Source organism: Temnothorax americanus, unplaced genomic scaffold (genome assembly GCF_048541705.1).
Source record: "Temnothorax americanus isolate GAGA-0224 unplaced genomic scaffold, ASM4854170v1 Scaffold125, whole genome shotgun sequence".
In the NCBI taxonomy this organism is placed as follows: domain Eukaryota; kingdom Metazoa; phylum Arthropoda; class Insecta; order Hymenoptera; family Formicidae; genus Temnothorax; species Temnothorax americanus.
The window spans coordinates 107780-125806 of NW_027509259.1; the positions used below are offsets into that span (position 1 = coordinate 107780).

General features: G+C 39.4%; 2 protein-coding genes across 8 annotated transcripts in view; one reads left to right on the forward strand and one right to left on the reverse strand.

The window, feature by feature from the left end:
- LOC143893693 (GPI-anchor transamidase component PIGS-like) overlaps window positions 1–18027 on the reverse strand; it is a 232714-nt gene that overhangs the window by 107267 nt on the left and 107420 nt on the right. For 6 of the 7 annotated variants that reach the window (XM_077399357.1, XM_077399360.1, XM_077399361.1 and 3 more), the window contains one exon: window positions 9831–10061. In XM_077399357.1, coding sequence (XP_077255483.1) covers window positions 9831–10061 — 231 coding nt within the window. Of the gene's footprint in view, window positions 1–9830; window positions 10062–10590; window positions 10758–18027 lie in introns of all 7 variants that reach the window. The other variant, XM_077399358.1, reaches the window with a different exon arrangement.
- On the forward strand, window positions 14256–17030 carry LOC143893699 (uncharacterized). Its single transcript, XM_077399371.1, has 3 exons — window positions 14256–16110; window positions 16204–16543; window positions 16639–17030. The coding sequence occupies exons 1-3, from the start codon at window positions 15688–15690 to the stop codon at window positions 16857–16859; spliced, it is 984 nt and encodes a 327-aa protein (XP_077255497.1). The 5' UTR covers window positions 14256–15687; the 3' UTR covers window positions 16860–17030.

Genomic DNA, 18027 nt, shown 5'->3' on the forward strand with positions numbered 1-18027 from the left:
GCCTTTCGCTTTCAATGGGCAGTGAAGAAGGACGATGGAGCACTCTTCCTAGAGGTCTGTAATTTGAAGTTCGAAAAAAGGGAAACTTTAGCAGAATTTACTTGTCGAGCACGCCTTATCTTCGAAAAAATGCAGAATCCACCGTCATTTCGCGAGCAACTAAAACAAATTCTCGTCAAGTTCAATCCCAGATTGACTTTTGAAGTCTTGAATCTAGCCATCAGCGATTACGACGAATTCCTGCACTATCTAAATGAACGAAATTACCTATATAACCGTTCAGTCGAAGCTCAAAAGGGAGCGCGCAGAGGGTCCTCTAAGTCGGATTTGAGGTGTTTACAGGATGACACCGACGAGTCTGATATCCAGTCTATCGAGGACGGGAGTAGCGACGAGAGTACAACCGAACTAAGAGCTATACAGACAAAACAGCCAAGTAACGCTAAAAAGGACAACAATAAAAAGACCTTGGTTAAGCAGAGGCTCGAAAAGAATATAGCGACCTTTAAGAAAACTGCGAAATTGTCAACTGATACCCCGAGCGAACAACCACCAGCTTCTCAAGCAAGGCTTGCCCGAGACCTTACTAAAATACTCTGTCATAATTGTGGCGAAATGGGACACATGGCGCGTTTCTGTATCGCGGAGCGGCAAGTCCTGTGCCTTATTTGCCAAAATAAAGGCCACGTGAATAAGGATTGTCCAACGCGGTCGGGAAACGAACAGGGCCGGCAGTAATTCCCCCTCAGGCTACTGCCACAGAAAGCCCGATTGAGGGAAAGAAAACAAAGTTCAATATAGAACAGATAAAATCCCTGGACAAATTAGAAAAACGCGCCGATACACCAGCGTCAAATTAATCTTCAGTCACCACGGCTAACATTAACCACGAGACAGTATCGTTAGATTTACTAGAAATGCTCTCAGGTGACTCGGAATGGTCCGAGGAGGAAATCGACCTGGAATCGGTCAATTCAAACGGACAACCCGGGGAAATTATTCAATTGTCGGTGTGACGACTGACGAGACATCAGACGTTAGAAACGCGAAACAAAGTAGTTCAGACTTAGAGAATTTAAAAGAATGGCGACCGATTGGGTTACCACAACACCTTATTCATCGCTTAACTCAACGTCAAATTTTTTGTACAGGCAACGGTCTTACGGAACCAACTAAAGTCGTAAGAATACCGGTGAAGATCTCGATTTTTGGTGAGAAAATTCGCGGAATAATAGATAGTGGTAGCGAAAGATCGTACTTAAATCAAACAACTTACGAGCGAATAAAAAAACTTGCAAGTCAAGGAACTTTCTTCGGATTCGACGTCAGAAAACGGAGTACGACTCGGTGATAAAACAATTGTCAAAACTAAAGGGGGTACGTCTTTCATAATTGACGTGGGCGACGTTTACGGCCTTCAATGGTTTAGTGTCCTCCCAAATCTGTCAAGCGATTTGATCCTAGGTATGGACTTTTGGATGTCCTTTAAGGTCAAAATTGACCCAACGACGAAAAAGTGGACTTTGGAGGGGAGTAAATACTCCTACCCAGTATCACACCAATCCGTCACACCGACAAAGTTAACGGCTTTGACAGGAGAGCAAGCTAATAGATTAAAAACTTTCCTCAACGCCGAGTTCGCGAAGTTTGATCAGGAGTCCACCGGTGTTACAAATCTAACAAAACATGTAATTGAATTGACAGACATAGGCAGAAACCGTATCGACGTAGCGAAGCAATCCGCGAGTTCATTAACAAAGAAGTCGACAGATTGTTAGAAAAGGGGTTCATAACTTGGAACAATAGTGACTGGGCGTGCTCACCGGTCGTGGCTCCCAAGGCAAACGGAGGTTTGAGGTTTTGTATAGACTACCGTCCCGTGAATCGTCAATCGGCAAAACCTGCTTACCCACTTCAACACATGAAATCCATTTTGTCCCAACTGCATCAAGCAAAAATAATCTCAACCCTAGATATGAGTGAAGCTTTCCACCAAATTCCAATGGACAAAGAAAGTAGGAAATATACTGCGTTCGTTGTCGAGGGCAAGGGATTGTTGGAGTGGTTGAGAATGCCGTACGGGTTGACGGGCGCGCCGTCTACTTTCCAATGTCTGATGGACCAATTAAAGCGTAAAATTAAAGAAAAAATCGCCGAAAGAAATCTCCCGAATAAGTGGGCGGATCAGGTATTCGCGTATTTAGACGACTGGATTGTGGTTAGTCAAAATCTTGAAGAACATCTTGCAATATTGTCAATTTTGTTTGAGGTTCTGCGCGAAGCGGGACTCGTGATCAATCGTGAGAAAAGTAGTTTTGCTTGCAAAGAGGTGAAATTCCTGGGTTATATAGTCGACGAGTTTGGTATGAGGCCAAATCCAGAAAAAATCCAACCAATTCTTGACTTCCCGGTCCCGAAAGATCGAACGCAATTGCGACAATTTAACGGTGTCGTAAATTGGTATCACCGACATTTGAAAAATATCGCGCGAGTACAAGGACCGTTGAATAAACTAACCAGTCCGAAAGCTCCGTGGAAATGGACGGAAGTCGAACAAAGTTCGTTTGACGAAATTAAATCAGCACTAGCCAACGCGCCGCGATTGTACACGCCGATACCGGGACAACCTTTTATTTTGTACACAGATGCCAGTGATTTCGGACTAGACGCGATACTGGTACAGAAGGATCCTGACAGCGATAAGGAAAATCTAATTGAGGTATTAAGTCGACCGTTGAGAGGCGCGGAATTGCACTATACCACTACCGAGAAAGAGTGTCTGGCGGTGGTTTGGGCGGTCGATAAATTGCGTTGTTACTTAGAGGCTATGCCGTTTAAAGTCGTCACGGACCATCAAGCTCTACAATGGCTTTACGGGTTAAAAAATCCTGTAGGCCGCCTCGCGAGGTGGGCTATCTACCTTCTACAGCATAAAATGACAGTCGAGTATAGGCGCGGAACAACAAATGAGGCGCCGGATGCCCTTTCGCGTATGTACGACCTTGACGTTGATCCCCTTGGGTGGGAGAAAACGGTCAAGGAAACAATAAAAAATCGAGCTAGGTTAACAACTATTTGTGACAAAGACTGGTATGATGTAAAACGTGAACTCGTAAGTAAACAACCCGATAGATTCGTGGTTGGAAGATCAAGAATGACGAGTTATATTACCATAGACCAGACTACGCGAAAATGCTGATCGATGACGAACATCCGTGGAAAAGAGTGGTCAGGCCAGCTGAAGTTCTCGAGATTTTACGTGAAAATCACGAAACTCCACAGGCAGGGCACCTAGGTAGAGATAGCACATACGATCAAATACGACAGAACTATTACTGGCCAGGCATGTCGCAGGACGTAAAATCCTTTGTCGAGGACTGCGACGTGTGCATGAAAGTCAAGTTTAATCAGAGGCCACTGAAGGTACCTTTGATGACAAGACCTCTACTCGCACCGTGGGCGCAATTGTCGATCGATACAGTAGGGCCGTTTACTCGTTCAAAGAAGGGGAATGTATACATCATTGTCGTGCAGGACCTCTATACGAAAGAGCATCGGCAAGCCCCCTGCAAAAAATGCCCGTTTTCGGTACCTTGATTTTTGAAACTTTTTTTATGCCAAATGGTTACTTATGATGACCCAATAATCCCTGCAAAATTTTAAGAGGAGCATACGGCCCGTTTAAGAAATATAGGGGGTCAAAGTTGATCATTTCCAATCAAAAAATATAGCAGCTTCACATTTATACTCCAATAATAATGTCCAAAAAATTCAGCCGAAATGGTTCTTTTAAGATTTTTGGCTGCTGATTACAAATCTGAAGTCAGATTTTAAAAATTCAAAATGGCGGATTCAATATGGCGGACGAATTTTTCTTAAATTCATCGGATTCACTTGAAACTCGTTACTCGGGGGTTTTTGGGGTCGCTGATTACGAAATTGAAGTCAGTTTAGAGAAATTCTAAATGGCGGATCCAATATGGCGGACTGATTTTTTCAAAATTCATCGGATTTACTTGAAACTCGTTACTCGGGGGTTTTTGGGGTCGCTGATCACGAATCTAACGGTGAACTAACTTTTAACCAACACTAAATCTTCTTTGTCACTACATTAAATCTACATAGAACCTATGTTGTCCTACAATGGACCTATTTTTCCTTACATTGGACCTATATTCTACCTAGGAGCGGTGAGCATCGAGCGGACTGAGTCTCGTTTTAAACAGTTCGGCCTAGAGTTACGAAACCCTGAAAACAAAAGACGATCAGCAGATCATCATTTCATTAACATTCCATTGTGTTGAGGTGGCCGCCCTGGACAGTCTGCACGATAGCAGCGCTCGGAACGACAGCGCTCGAGACGGCAACGCATACGCCTTATCAAATACTAAATGCTACTTCCTATTATGCAGAACATCAGAATGAAGGAATATTTCTGGTTTCTAAGTTTCAACCAAACCCAAAACACAAAACAGCAGCTATTGGATACACAGATTTTAATATTACTATCCAAGATCCTATATTAATAAAAGCTTACATGAAATCACGATACCGTGGTGGAAAACACCATCACATCTTTGTTCTTTTTGACAGAGCCTTAACAGGACGAAACTCTATTAAAAAATATTTTTGTACGTGTGAAAGTGGCGCTAGAACAGTTGGCTGTTGTAGTCACATTATGACAATTATTTGGTTTCTTGGATACGGACAATATCATGAAATAAGTACACCTAACCCTGGAATATGTGACGTTTCTATAACTATACCTAAGGAAAAGCCACAACCAATGCAAACAAAAAACTAAAGAACTTACATTACAACTTGCCTTTGCTGGCTGGATTGTCGATTACATCTTGCCTTTGCTGGCTGGATTATGCATTACATCTTGCCTTCGTTGGTTGGATTATTACAACTTGCCTTTGCTGGCTGGATTATGCATTACATCTTGCCTTCGTTGGTTGGATTATTACAACTTGCCTTTGCTGGCTGGATTGTCGATTACATCTTGCCTTTGCTGGCTGGATTATGCATTACATCTTGCCTTCGTTGGTTGGATTATTACAACTTGCCTTTGCTGGCTGGATTGTCGATTACATCTTGCCTTTGCTGGCTGGATTATGCATTACATCTTGCCTTCGTTGGTTGGATTATTACAACTTGCCTTTGCTGGCTGGATTATGCATTACATCTTGCCTTCGTTGGTTGGATTATTACATCTTGCCTTTGTTGGATATATTGGACCCGCCATTTTGAATTTTTAAAATCTGACTTCAGATTCGTAATCAGCGACCCCCAAAACCCCCGAGTAACGAGTTTCAAGTAAATCCGATGAATTTAAGAAAAATCAGTCCGCCATATTAGATCCGCCATTTTGAATTTTTAAAATCTGACTTCAGATTCGCAATCAGCGACCCCCAAAACCCCCGAGTAACGAGTTTCAAGTGAATCCGATGAATTTAAGAAAAATCAGTCCGCCATATTGGATCCGCCATTTTGAATTTTTAAAATCTGACTTCAGATTCGTAATCAGCAGCCAAAAATCTTAAAAGAACCATTTCGGCTGAAATTTTTGGACATTATTATTGGAGTATAAATGTGAAGCTGCTATATTTTTTTATTGGAAATGGTCAACTTTGACCCCCTATATTTCTTAAACGGGGCGTATGCTCCTCTTAAAATTTTGCAGGGATTATTAGGTCATCATAAGTAACCATTTGGCATAAAAAAAGTTTCAAAAATCGAGGTACCGAAAACGGGCATTTTTTGCCGATGCTCATTTGTCGAACTGTTCCCAGTACGTAGGCAAACCGGTAAGAACGTCGTCCGAATCTTAGAAACGATATTTGACAAATGGGGAATTGTCCCCAAGTCAATTATTACAGATAATGGTACGGAATACGCAAATAAAGACGTCAAAGCATTCCTAACAGCTAAGAAAATAAATCATATCACTATTCCAAGCAAATCCGGTAGAACGCGTCAATAGAACGATAAAACCAATGATCGCCGCGTTTATAAAAGATAGTCAAAACGAATGGGATAAAAATTTGTCAAAACTCCAACTTGCATTCAATACGGTACCCCATGCCGGCAGTAGAGTCACGCCATTCTATCTAAACTACGCGCGGGAGGCAAACATAAACCAACGGAAACGTTTCGCTGATGGTCATGAGGAGGTAACAGACGACCTGGTCGAACATTGGGTTAAAAAATTAAGTAAATTCCACGAATTACGACATTAGGTTAAAAATCACTTGAAATCGTACTTCGACAAATGTCTTGCTACGGCTAATCGTGACCGAACGAAACGGTTTGACTTAAATATTGGTGCGGAAGTTTATTATCCAAACAAAAAATTGAGTAATAAAGCAGGAGGATACTCGGCTAAATTGGGTCACCGGTATCTTCGCCTAGAAATTGTAAAGCGAATAATCGGGCCAATGATCGTCGAACTGGTAGACAAAGCTGATAAGACCGTTGGCAAGTACTATGTAACGGATTTGAAGATTCCTCGTCGGAGTTTACGCAACTTTTAAAATTTACAGACAATCCGACAAGACCCAACCGCAAACGACAAAGGCATCATGGGCGAAGAAGACGATAAGACTACGCTGGAGGAGCTGCTCCAACGGAGGTTGGAGATCGAGAAGCAGGCCAAGGCCTTTCTAACCAAACGCGAACGCGAATCTCAGCGAGATAAGACGTTGTGGCAGGAAGCCTACTCTTCAGATGCCCCATCTGATGCCACTTCAGAAGCTGCGCGACGATCCACGCACTCGCGTGACATGTCGCCGAGGACTTCCACGGCGGGTGGTTATGATAAGCCACTTCCTGAGAAAGAAGTCGGAGAAGTTACACCGACAGTGAGCCCCAAAGCCTTACGACTTCTCAGAGAAATTCGGGCTTTTTCTTCCCTTCGCCTCAAACTGACCAAACCCACCAGGGCTTCCGCTGCCGAGGTCTATGCGGAAAATGTAAAACGCAATCGCATCCCCAGTAGGGATCATCCTTTGCAGATGTCGCCAAAATGGAAGAGGGAATTGAAGACAACTGACGACCCGAAGGCATTGGTCGCCCCCTCAGTGGCTGTAATGCCACTACCACTAACAAAAATGCCGTCTTTTGATGAGGTGCTGAGGGAACTCGGTGTCCCGGAATCTCCCAATGCCGCAAGCGGAAAAACGCCACTGTACTTCACTGACTGCAGAATCATCAGTGAGGGCATGCTCAAAGATATCATCATCAAACGGGCCAAGCTCGTCGTTAAGCGCATGCAAGCGACCAAAGTTGATCGGGGTACCCAAACCTTCGTCACCGCCGTGGGTAAAAGGTACGTCGCTGGATGTGTCAACTGTCGTTCGAAAGAACACCATTTTAAGGACTGTAAACTGCCTTATTGTCCCGGATTCTGCCGAATCTGTGGGGCCGATGGGTTCGACACCGATGACTGTATTTACCCGCACGGGATAGAACACGAGTTGGCCCTCAACCGGTGCCCAGGATGCGCCACTGATTTGTCTCTTTATTGTCCGGAATGTCCGGACTGCAACGTGCGATACGGGGACATCGTCGATTGGCTGAGGCTAAACTACGCCACTTGGCCTACAGCAGTAGTACCCAAGAATCACCAATACCTAATCAATGAAGGTACAGAGATCCTAAAAAAAAGGATCAAGGCGAAATTCGACGACCCTACGGATTACCCAAACCGCGTACGCGCATTTTTGATTCGGGAGAATGTACTCCTCTCCGCACAGGTTATTGCCAACCCCACTGCACCGCCAGCGAGGCAACTGTCGGTGGAGAGGAACCTCCTCGCGATTCAGGCGGTATGCTCACCGCGCAATATGAAAATCCTCGACGAAATCATGCAGGAGAGGCCAGAAATGCGAGACGGGGAGGAAATCCACGTTATAATACCCACAAAATATAAGAAGGGGACGTAAGCTGCCCTCCCCACAAAGGTTCCGACGACCAACGCCAAACACTTTATTTTAAAATATTTTGTCTTCGTTAAATTGCGTTTGTTTCGATGAGTTTGATTATTATAACTTACAGTAACTATTGTCAAATTTACTGTAAGTAAGGGTCGCCGGAATAGATAACAGTTAAGTTCCCGTTTGTGTTTTGTCTATCTTAGTAAATAAGCATTGCTATAAAGTTATAAAGCATTATTGAGTTACCTTGACTTTAAAATACAATTGTCGCCAATGTAATAGGTGTATCATTTCCAGCTTCACCTACTAACACTCCTTCCTCAAAATACATACATTATTGTCTAAGTCAATTGTCATAATCAACCTCGACCCTATCCTCTAAGATACCAAGAAGATATACACTCTTGCTAAGTAACCTGTGGCATATTGGACGGAACTGCAGATTGTACGTTAAGACAATTGTCAACCTTCTATTTCAGCCGCAAGTTGCAGATAAAAGTCGGTCTATCAAGATATTTGATCGTTCTATTGGAGGAATTATCCGGCTTAGACGTTGAGGTCCGAAGGGGGGGAATGTGACAGGAAATTCCGAACTCAACATCTCGCAGTCTACACTCTCGGAGATTCGCGTTAGAATAAGACGATATTTAACTAACATTAGAATTAAACTTAGCGCTAGGTTTGCTCTGTACAGCCGAAATGCCGAACAGACCTCGACGGCTGTGTCGGTAACAATGTATCGTCCAGCGGCCAATGAGCGTCGGCCTTGCCGCGCCAGTGGCGATTTCCCGAACCGGCCACACCACAGGAGGCCCCCGGAAAAGCACGACCGAACACTCTCTGTGTGAACACCATGCGCGAAGGTCGATAACCTCGTAACGTCATTGAGTCTTGTCAAGCGATAGCACGGAGGGTCAATTGTAAAAAGCGTCGTCGAACCAATGTCGAAAGAGATCGCACGGAGAGTCGATCTCCGAGAGTTGTGACTACCTATTGGAAAATAAAGAGTACCGATTCTTGTCAAACGTAAGTAACAGTCTTCAGTTCCGTCAATTACTTTCCAATTCTTGGTATCTCCTGTTTCCTGGGTCACCCAATCGAACCATTCTATTGTAGATTCAGAACTTTGTTAATTTCGGGAAAATTAACTGGCGCCCAACTTACGTTAATTAAATGCATTTTGAGCCCCGACAGCTCTGACCCAAGCCGCATCGGGTGAAAGGGTTTGGCAAAAAATAATCCTGTCTCAATATACGTCTATGATTGTAGGATTTTTAGATTGCAATAAGACATACATTATCGTCGCTAGACGTTGTTTCTCAAATGTTATTGAACTAGCAATAAATAGGTTAAAAATAGATGATCTTACATTAAGAAACACACAAAAGTGTCAGTAAACAAATTTTTAATAACAGTCAAATTCATTTTTTTGTCAACGTTTTTCACCTTTAACGACACAACTTATCAAATGTTTGACATTTCTATGGGATGTTCACCCTATCATCAATCATAACTGATATAATTTTACAAGATATAGTAAATAAAGCGCTATATAAGATCGGGTTATATCTACTTTTTTATTACAAATACATATGTAGGTGATCTTGTACTTGTAACCCCAAAAAATAAGAAAGAAGTAATTGACATTTTCATTTCATATCATATGGCAGACTGCAATTCACATTTGAAATGGAACAAAATCACCGTATGAATTTATCATCATCGGAGAAAGAAAAAGTCGCAACAACATTGATTTTTACAATGATTTGAAGTCTAGCATTTTGAAAATTATTCTTATCAATCATTAAAATTATTAGAATCTTTTCAGGCAATGTACAATATCATAGCAATAAATTGTCACTTATAAATTCTTCACATTCCGTTCTCACTTACCAGCGTTTACAAACGTTCGCCTGATTTCACGTGCGAACAACTCGGCGCGATTGTGTGAGAGCGCCGCGACAGTAATCTTTGTGGTAATTCTAATGTCCAGTTGCGATAATTCATCAATTCCAGCATAAGGAAGTGTAACACGAGGCACCGTTGTAGTGTGCCACCAGAGAGGTACGCCAATCCCCAATAATAATACTGCGAACGATACGCTCGCGTACACTCTGTATTTTTCTGTAACATAAAATGACATAATATTTCAAAATTATGCGTACAATTACATTATATTAAATATTAAAGTATAAAAATATTTTTATGAATAAATTATATATGTATACATTATACATATAATAATAAATTTATATGTGTGTATATGTATGTATATGTGTATACTATATTTATACAGAATGAGTTAAGGATAGGGGTGTAACTTTCTGAAAGAAAGTGTCTAATTGTTTTTTAGGAACGTGGCGTTTCTGGAACGTTCACGTTTCGCGCCTGGTGTTCGTGTGTTGCATTCTATAGAAGGTGTGCGCATGTCGCCGGAGAATTATATAGTGTTGTGGTGTGTTCTCGTTGTTCACGTTGAGAGTATCTGCTCGCGTACCGCATAGCGTCTTGCATTTTGCGTGGGCGTCCGTATCCCGTATATCCATCGTTCGCGTTAAATATTTGTGAGTGTAACTGCGTTAAACATTGTTGCTATTTTATATTAAGTGTTGTCGCAGATTCATGTGATCGCGTAGTGATAAGTGTACGATACCTGCTTCCGTCTCGCCGTACCGCCTGGTACTACTTCCTGCACAATGCATCGCCGCGAACCAGCATAGAACTCGCTCTTTATGCTCACTGAGGGTACAGTATAAGTAAGAACAGTAGGTTTACTCCGTGAAAAATGGTGCTAACGGTTGTCTCTTGTGCATGACCGAACTGCATAATCAAGAATACGGCGGCTGTTAAACAGCTGTTCACTGCTGCGGTCCGATTCACGTTTACAGCGTTGTAAGCATCATCGAATACCAAACGAAGATAGAGCGATGCTTTCAGCGCTGTGAACGTGAATTGGACCGCAGCCCAGAAGTTGTAAGCTGTACGTATTGTAGTTCCATCACATCAAATCTCTTTTAAAATTTTGTACATATAAAAAAAATAATAAATTTTTAAATATATAACATATAAAAATAATAATTTGATTCTCATCATATTTTCTTATATAATTCTTTCTTGCTTTTTTCATATATTTGTGTGTTTATTATTTTACATTTCCATTACGTATATTTCTTTTAAATTTGCTAACTATTAATAACCGTCCAGATTAATTCATAAATAATTATATTTAAATTAAATTGTATTTGAATAGCATTAAATGTTTCATTAATTCTTTTCGTGACAGCTCTTGAAATCATATTTCACAATTAGACATATTAAATATGTCATAAAAACATATTAAATATGTTAGACATATTAAACATCCATTTTAGCCAGCATCTGTTGTCATTCAAATTATGGCCCGTGCACAATTAACAACATGGCGAGTGTGTAGCCTCCAGATCAAAGGTGCCGCCTCAAAGTAAACCTACTGTTCTTACTACTTATGTGAACCTAGCACCCGTCATTAAGAAACAAATTTTTTCAAATATGCATTAAATTAAGCTCGGTTTGTACCACCTTTCTTTTCGTTTGTACCTTAAAGGGTTGAAAATAATAAAATAGAGGGTTTGGAAAAATTGTAGCACCCCACTTTAAGATATTAACCCACACAGCACTTTTCATTACAAATATATATTAAGGCTCCTGGGCTCTTTCCCGACATCTCGTGAGATGTGACGTCAGAAGTGAGAAACGTTGAAATTTGACACGTTGAGAATTCCTGCATGGCATTTCCAAATAAAAAGGTATTTGCATAATTGCATAAAATAACACTTTAGATCACTTCAGCACACTTCGAAAATACTCCGAGTTCAGGTTGGGTCTACCCCTTTCCCTTGACAGTTAACAAATAGCCGTAAATTGAATGTAATACACAACCTAGTCATGCGCCTACACATAAGCCTGTATCGTTTCACATTCGTTTTACGGATGTTTAATAACTGTCAAGGGAAAAGGATGCAACTCGGAGTATTTTTGAAATGTGCTGAAATGATCTGTAGTGTTATTTTAAGCAAATATCTTTTTATTTGGAAATACCATGCAAAAATTTTCAACTATTTCTCGCTTCTGACGTCACATTCCAACATGGCCGCGACGAGAACCCAGGAGGTCAAAAGCCTTAAATACGTAACAATATTGCATTTTCATTTCATTTTATTTTATATCAAATATAACGTGTTAAATACGTAATTAACGCAATAGGTGTGAAATATTCAAATTGAAATACATAGCAAGTATACTTTAATAAAATCCCGAGAAAAAATGATTAGATATAATCATATATAATCATATATGTACATATATAATGAGATTATATATATCTAAATATATATAATCATATATAATCAATAAATATTAAAAAAGAATTCTGTCAACTTCGATTAAGGAATAAAGCATTGATAAATTAAGTGTATATTTTTTCAAAAGCTAGAATCAAAAGTGAAATGATTTACATATAACTTGGCGCTGCTTGGCGTGAGATACTGCCGTGTCTCTTGATACCATTCTTATACCACTGTTTGTCAAATTTTAAATACGAGAAATAAATCTTATCGGATGCCATCTATCGGATAATCCGAATTTAAGTTTATATATGGTTATATATAATTATATATAATCTACATGGATAAATGTTTAATTCTTATATATATTATATATATTTTATATATAAATTATATAAACTTATATATATATAATCATGTCAAAATGTATGTGAATCTTAAGACGGCAGTGTGGTCTAGTGGTAGAGCGCCAGACTCGTAATCTGAGGAACTAGGTTCGAGTCTACTAGAGCCATGAAGCATGGAATGTTTTTCCGATAGCTGCGCCCCTCCGTGCAAGATAGGCTCTTGTGCGGAGAAAACTGGGCTCCGTCTTTCGGAAAGAGACGTTAAGCCGTTGGTCCAAAGAGTTAAAGTGAGAGAAGAAGGATAGTAGTGGTAGTAGATTTATTGTTTTATAATACATAATTCGAAAGGTCAAGAGTTGTACTTTAAGAAGAAATTAGTGTCATAACGATTGGTTCCAAAAAGTATATTTGTTTTGCAAAGTAAAATTTCATGATTTTGAAGAAAATCGACCAAATATTGCGAACTTGCGACGTTGGGCATAAAATATAAACATGTAGAAGAATAACAAAATATTTTTCAAAAAATTTTATATGGCTAATACAAAATGGCGGCTATGGAGAAATAAAAATTCATGTTTTTTTTTGTATAAAAAAAAAATCTGTAAAAATGTTGAATAAATGTAATAAAAATGCATGAAAAAAAACTTTACTTATTAAAAATAGATACATGAAAAACTAGGTATTATTTGATTTTATAAACCAATAAAATCCAATATTTTACTTTTTATACAACACAGAATATTTTTTCTATCATTATATTGCATATAACTACACTGTTTTTATAAGATTCACTTATATACTTTGTATTTTCACATATATTGTTTTTCAAAATATGTCGTTTTATTTTCGACCCAACTGGCCAATTGAAACAAGATTGCACAACGTTTCGACCGAATTCCGGTCCTTATCAAGTGCTTTAATTTAGGTTACACCGATCCGCATAACAAATTTACTTGCATCGTTGACGTGGTGTCCTGACAACGTCAAGACAAACGCAAAACTAAACAAAAGACAAAATAATACATTTAACAATAGAAAACTATACAAAATCGTTATAATATCGCGCTGGTCAAAAACAATAAATTAATTAACACTGTAAAAATCAGTTAAAAACTTACAATTCTTATGCGTTCCAAAACAAACAATGAGATCAAAACGTCACAAGCCATATCGAGGCACAACGTCCGAACAGTAAGACAGTCAAAGCGAAATGAAATTGTCAAACGTAATCCGCGGATAGCAAAAGGTGCTCTGGTGGGAAAAACGAGCAGAACCGAATATATACAGGGCCGACTAAGTAATACCAATGACACGGTTATAAATAGATGGCAGGCTCTCAGTATCGTTTTGTAAATTGATTGTGCAATCATGTTTTTTAATGAAAAACATTTCCGACATTTCTCTTTTTTTTGAAATGTTTTTCTTTGTATAAAATTTTCGGATGCTGCCACTTAAAATCATGTTTGTGTGCAAGGCGGTGTTTGCTCACAACCGAATGATTATCTACATTTTTCCTGATATCACATCGATGTTCTTTGATGCGTGTTTCTAAATGCCTTTTTGTCTGGCCAATATATACTGCATCACAATTTGCACAATCAATTTTATAAACTAACTCTGTCTGGCTGAGATTCGGCAACCCGTCCTTGCCCTTTCTAATGACACAATCTAATCTCTTCGGGATGGTGTGAAGAACTCTAAAGTTCATGTCTCGCATTGTACGGCTAACATTCTCGCTAAGGCCCTTTATGTAAGGTACAGTAATGCACCTTCGAGGATCTTGGGCCACTTCGTTACTGACAGGATCATTGTTGTTACGATTTCGCAATTCACCAAGTCGGACATTGACATATTTATCAACAATTTTCTTCGGGTAACAATTATTAATAAGGATCTTTTTTATTTCACTAATATTAGACTTGTGAAACCGCGCGTCGGACAGAAGAATCGCCCGATCAACCAAATTCCTTACGATGTTAATTTTATATTTCATAGGATGGTTTGAAAAATAATGTATATACCGGCCCGAGAAAGTTGGTTTACGGAACCAATTCGTGAGCAATGCGCCTCCCTCGCGGAAGACCGTATCAAGGAAACTCAATTTACCATTGCTTTCCATTTCATAAGTGAATTTTAATCTATCGTGGTAATTGTTGAAACTGTCTAATAATTCACCAATACCCGACCTGGAAACAACCGCGAAAATATCATCCACATATCGTTTGAAAAAAGATATCCTGAAACTGAGCCGCTGTATACAATGCTTCTCTAAATCCTCCATGACCATGTCAGCCAAGATGGGAGAGAGGGGAGACCCCATCGGGCTTCCAAAGATCTGTTCATAAAATTGGCCGTTGAACATAAAACTAGTAGAATTAAGGATCAAGTCTACGGCACTCAAGAATTGTGGAAGGCTGAGATCAGTTTTTGTAGTGATGTAATTCCATCTCTCTTCAATCGCTTTTAAAACCAGATCTTTAGGTACGTTAGTGAAAAGAGAAGTGACGTCTAACAAAATTAAAACGTCACCGTCTCCCACTGTTACTCCTCTAATCAATTCTACAAAGGACCAACCATCTTTAACATATGATTCAGGTTTAGGAACAGATTTTTCTAAAATATTTTGCAAACGACTGACGATATTATAGAGCGGACTGCCTAAAGTGGAAACAATTATACGTAATGGTGAGCCAATTTTATGAATCTTCGGGAGCCCGTAACTGCGCGGGAGATTCCCATTAGTGCAATTCTGTACCTTACATAAAGGGCCTTAGCGAGAATGGGTAAATCTGAAGAATAGTGGCCTCCTCACCGATTTCGTTCAACTTGGGCTTAATCGACGCGTTTTTGCACGAAACGACCGAATCTGGCAGAAAAAAGTGTCGCTCTGCCCCGCGAAGCGAGATATTAACGGTTAAAGTTGATAGGAATCAGGTTATGATTCCTGTCATACCGACGAGATGCAGCGACTACGACCATGCCCTGCGGCCACACGCGCATGCTCAGTGGCCGCACGCGCATGCAGCAGATCACGTGACAACTGTTTGGTTGGTATAAGTCAGAAGTGTAACATAATTTGAAATGATAGTCTTTTGTTTTATCATAAGTCATTGTGTCAAAATGCAGCTGCACGAGTTTTTGGCAGTGACTCACGATAAAGACAAATTAATAAATTATTTAATAGAACATAATGTGATAAGCAATGAAATATATTGTCCGAAGTGCAATAATAAATTAAAGTTAAACAGAGATAATTTCTCATTTCGTTGTCGGAAAGCATTATATGAGAAAGATAAACATAAAAAATATGTAAAGAAACAATGCACATTTAGAGGAACTGTTAGATTTAATACATGGTTCAGCAAATCTAAATTAAGCTTGGAAACAATATGCAGGATGACTGCATATTTTATTATGTTGAGACCTCCGAGACTTATGTTTATGTGCACAAAGTTGCAACTTTCTCAGCACTCGGTTGTTGACTGGATTTCTTTTTGCCGAGAAGTAAGTATAAATTAATATCCTTAATACAATGAATATATGTTCAATAGATATCTATATATTTATAGAATTTGATATGTTGATTTGTTATAATAGGTTTGCATATATTGGGCCGAAAAGAATTCGACGAAACTTGGAGGTCCCAATATAATCGTCGAAATAGACAAAGCAAAAATCGGCAAAAGGAAGTACAATCGTGGCCGAATAATCGACGGAAAGTGGATCTTCGGTGGATACGAACGTGGCACAAAAAAAATTTTTATTGTGCCAGTGCAAGACCGCACGGAAAAAACTCTGCTTGAGCTGATCAAGGAGTGGATTCTACCTGGGACAACGATAATGTCGGATTGTTGGAAGTCGTACAACTGTTTAAACAGTGAAGGCTTCCAACATCTGACAGTAAATCACTCGATGAATTTCGTCGACCCAGATACTGGTAATTACATTGCAAATATAAAGAGCAACATATGCATTCAAAATACACAACACTAAACTTTAGCATTACTAATTTCTATTTGTTTGTCTATTCAGGAGCCCACACTCAGAACATTGAACGTGTTTGGAGAGAAGTAAGGGCTAATATCCCACGGTATGGAACGCGTTCTTCGCATTTAGTGGGATATTTAGCTGAATATCTCTTCAAACGCGTTCATGCTTATGAAGATCGCTTAAGCAGTTTTTTCCGTGCAATTGCGGACTTGTATCCACCGAAGACTGTGGACGATGAAGCAGATGTCTCGGAGGCTACATAACTTCAAGATTAAGTTAGATCTGCTAAACCATGTATTAAATCTAACACTTCCTTTTAATGTGCATTGTTTCTCCACATATTTTTTATGTTTACTTTTCTCATATAATACTTTTTGTCAACGAAATGAGAAATTATCTCTGTTTAACTTTAATTTATTATTGAACTTTGGACAATGTATTTTATTACTTATCACATTATGTTCTATTAAATAATTTATTAATTTGTCATAAATTTATGTTAATATCATAAATTATGTTAATTTCCACGCTTTTTCAACCGCTGGGGGGTGCGAGGGGGGGAGGCCGAAGGCCTCCTTTCGTATTTACATGTACTTTTCATACACCAACTATTCTCTGCTTTAACAAATTATTTCTGTTACAAATATTAAGCGTTTAAGTTAACGAAACATAAATAATTTGTTAAAGCAGAGAATAGTTGGTATATGAAAAGTATACATAAATATTTACTTTTCATATATCAACTATTCTCTGCTTTAACAAATTATTTATGTTACATATATTAAGTGTTGAAGTTAACGAAACAGAAATAAAATTGTTAAAGCAGAGAATAGTTGGTATATGAAAAGTTCATATTTACATGTACTTTTCATATACCAACTATTCTCTGCTTTAACAAATTATTTCTGTTACAGTTATTAAGCGTTTAAGTTAACAAAACATAAATACTTTGTTAAAGCAGAGAATAGTTGGTATGTGAAAAGTACACATAAATATGTATGTACTTACCAAGCAGACAGTTGTCACGTGACCTTCTTTTGCATGCGCGTGCGGCCACTGAGCATGCGCGTGTGGCCACAGGGCATGTTTGTGGTCGCTACCAGTCGCTACATCGCGTCGGTATGACAGGAATCATAACCTGATAGTCGTCAACTTTAACCGTTAATATCTCGCTTCGCGGGGCAGAGCAACACTTTTTTCTGCCAGATTCGGTCGTTTCGTGCAAAAACGCGTCGATTAAGCCCAAGTTGAACGAAATCGGTGAGGAGGCCACTATTCTTCAGATTTACCCGAGAATGTTAGCCGTACAATGCGAGACATGAACTTTAGAGTTCTTCACACCATCCCGAAGAGATTAGATTGTGTCATTAGAAAGGGCAAGGACGGGTTGCCGAATCTCAGCCAGATAGAGTTAGTTTATAAGATTGATTG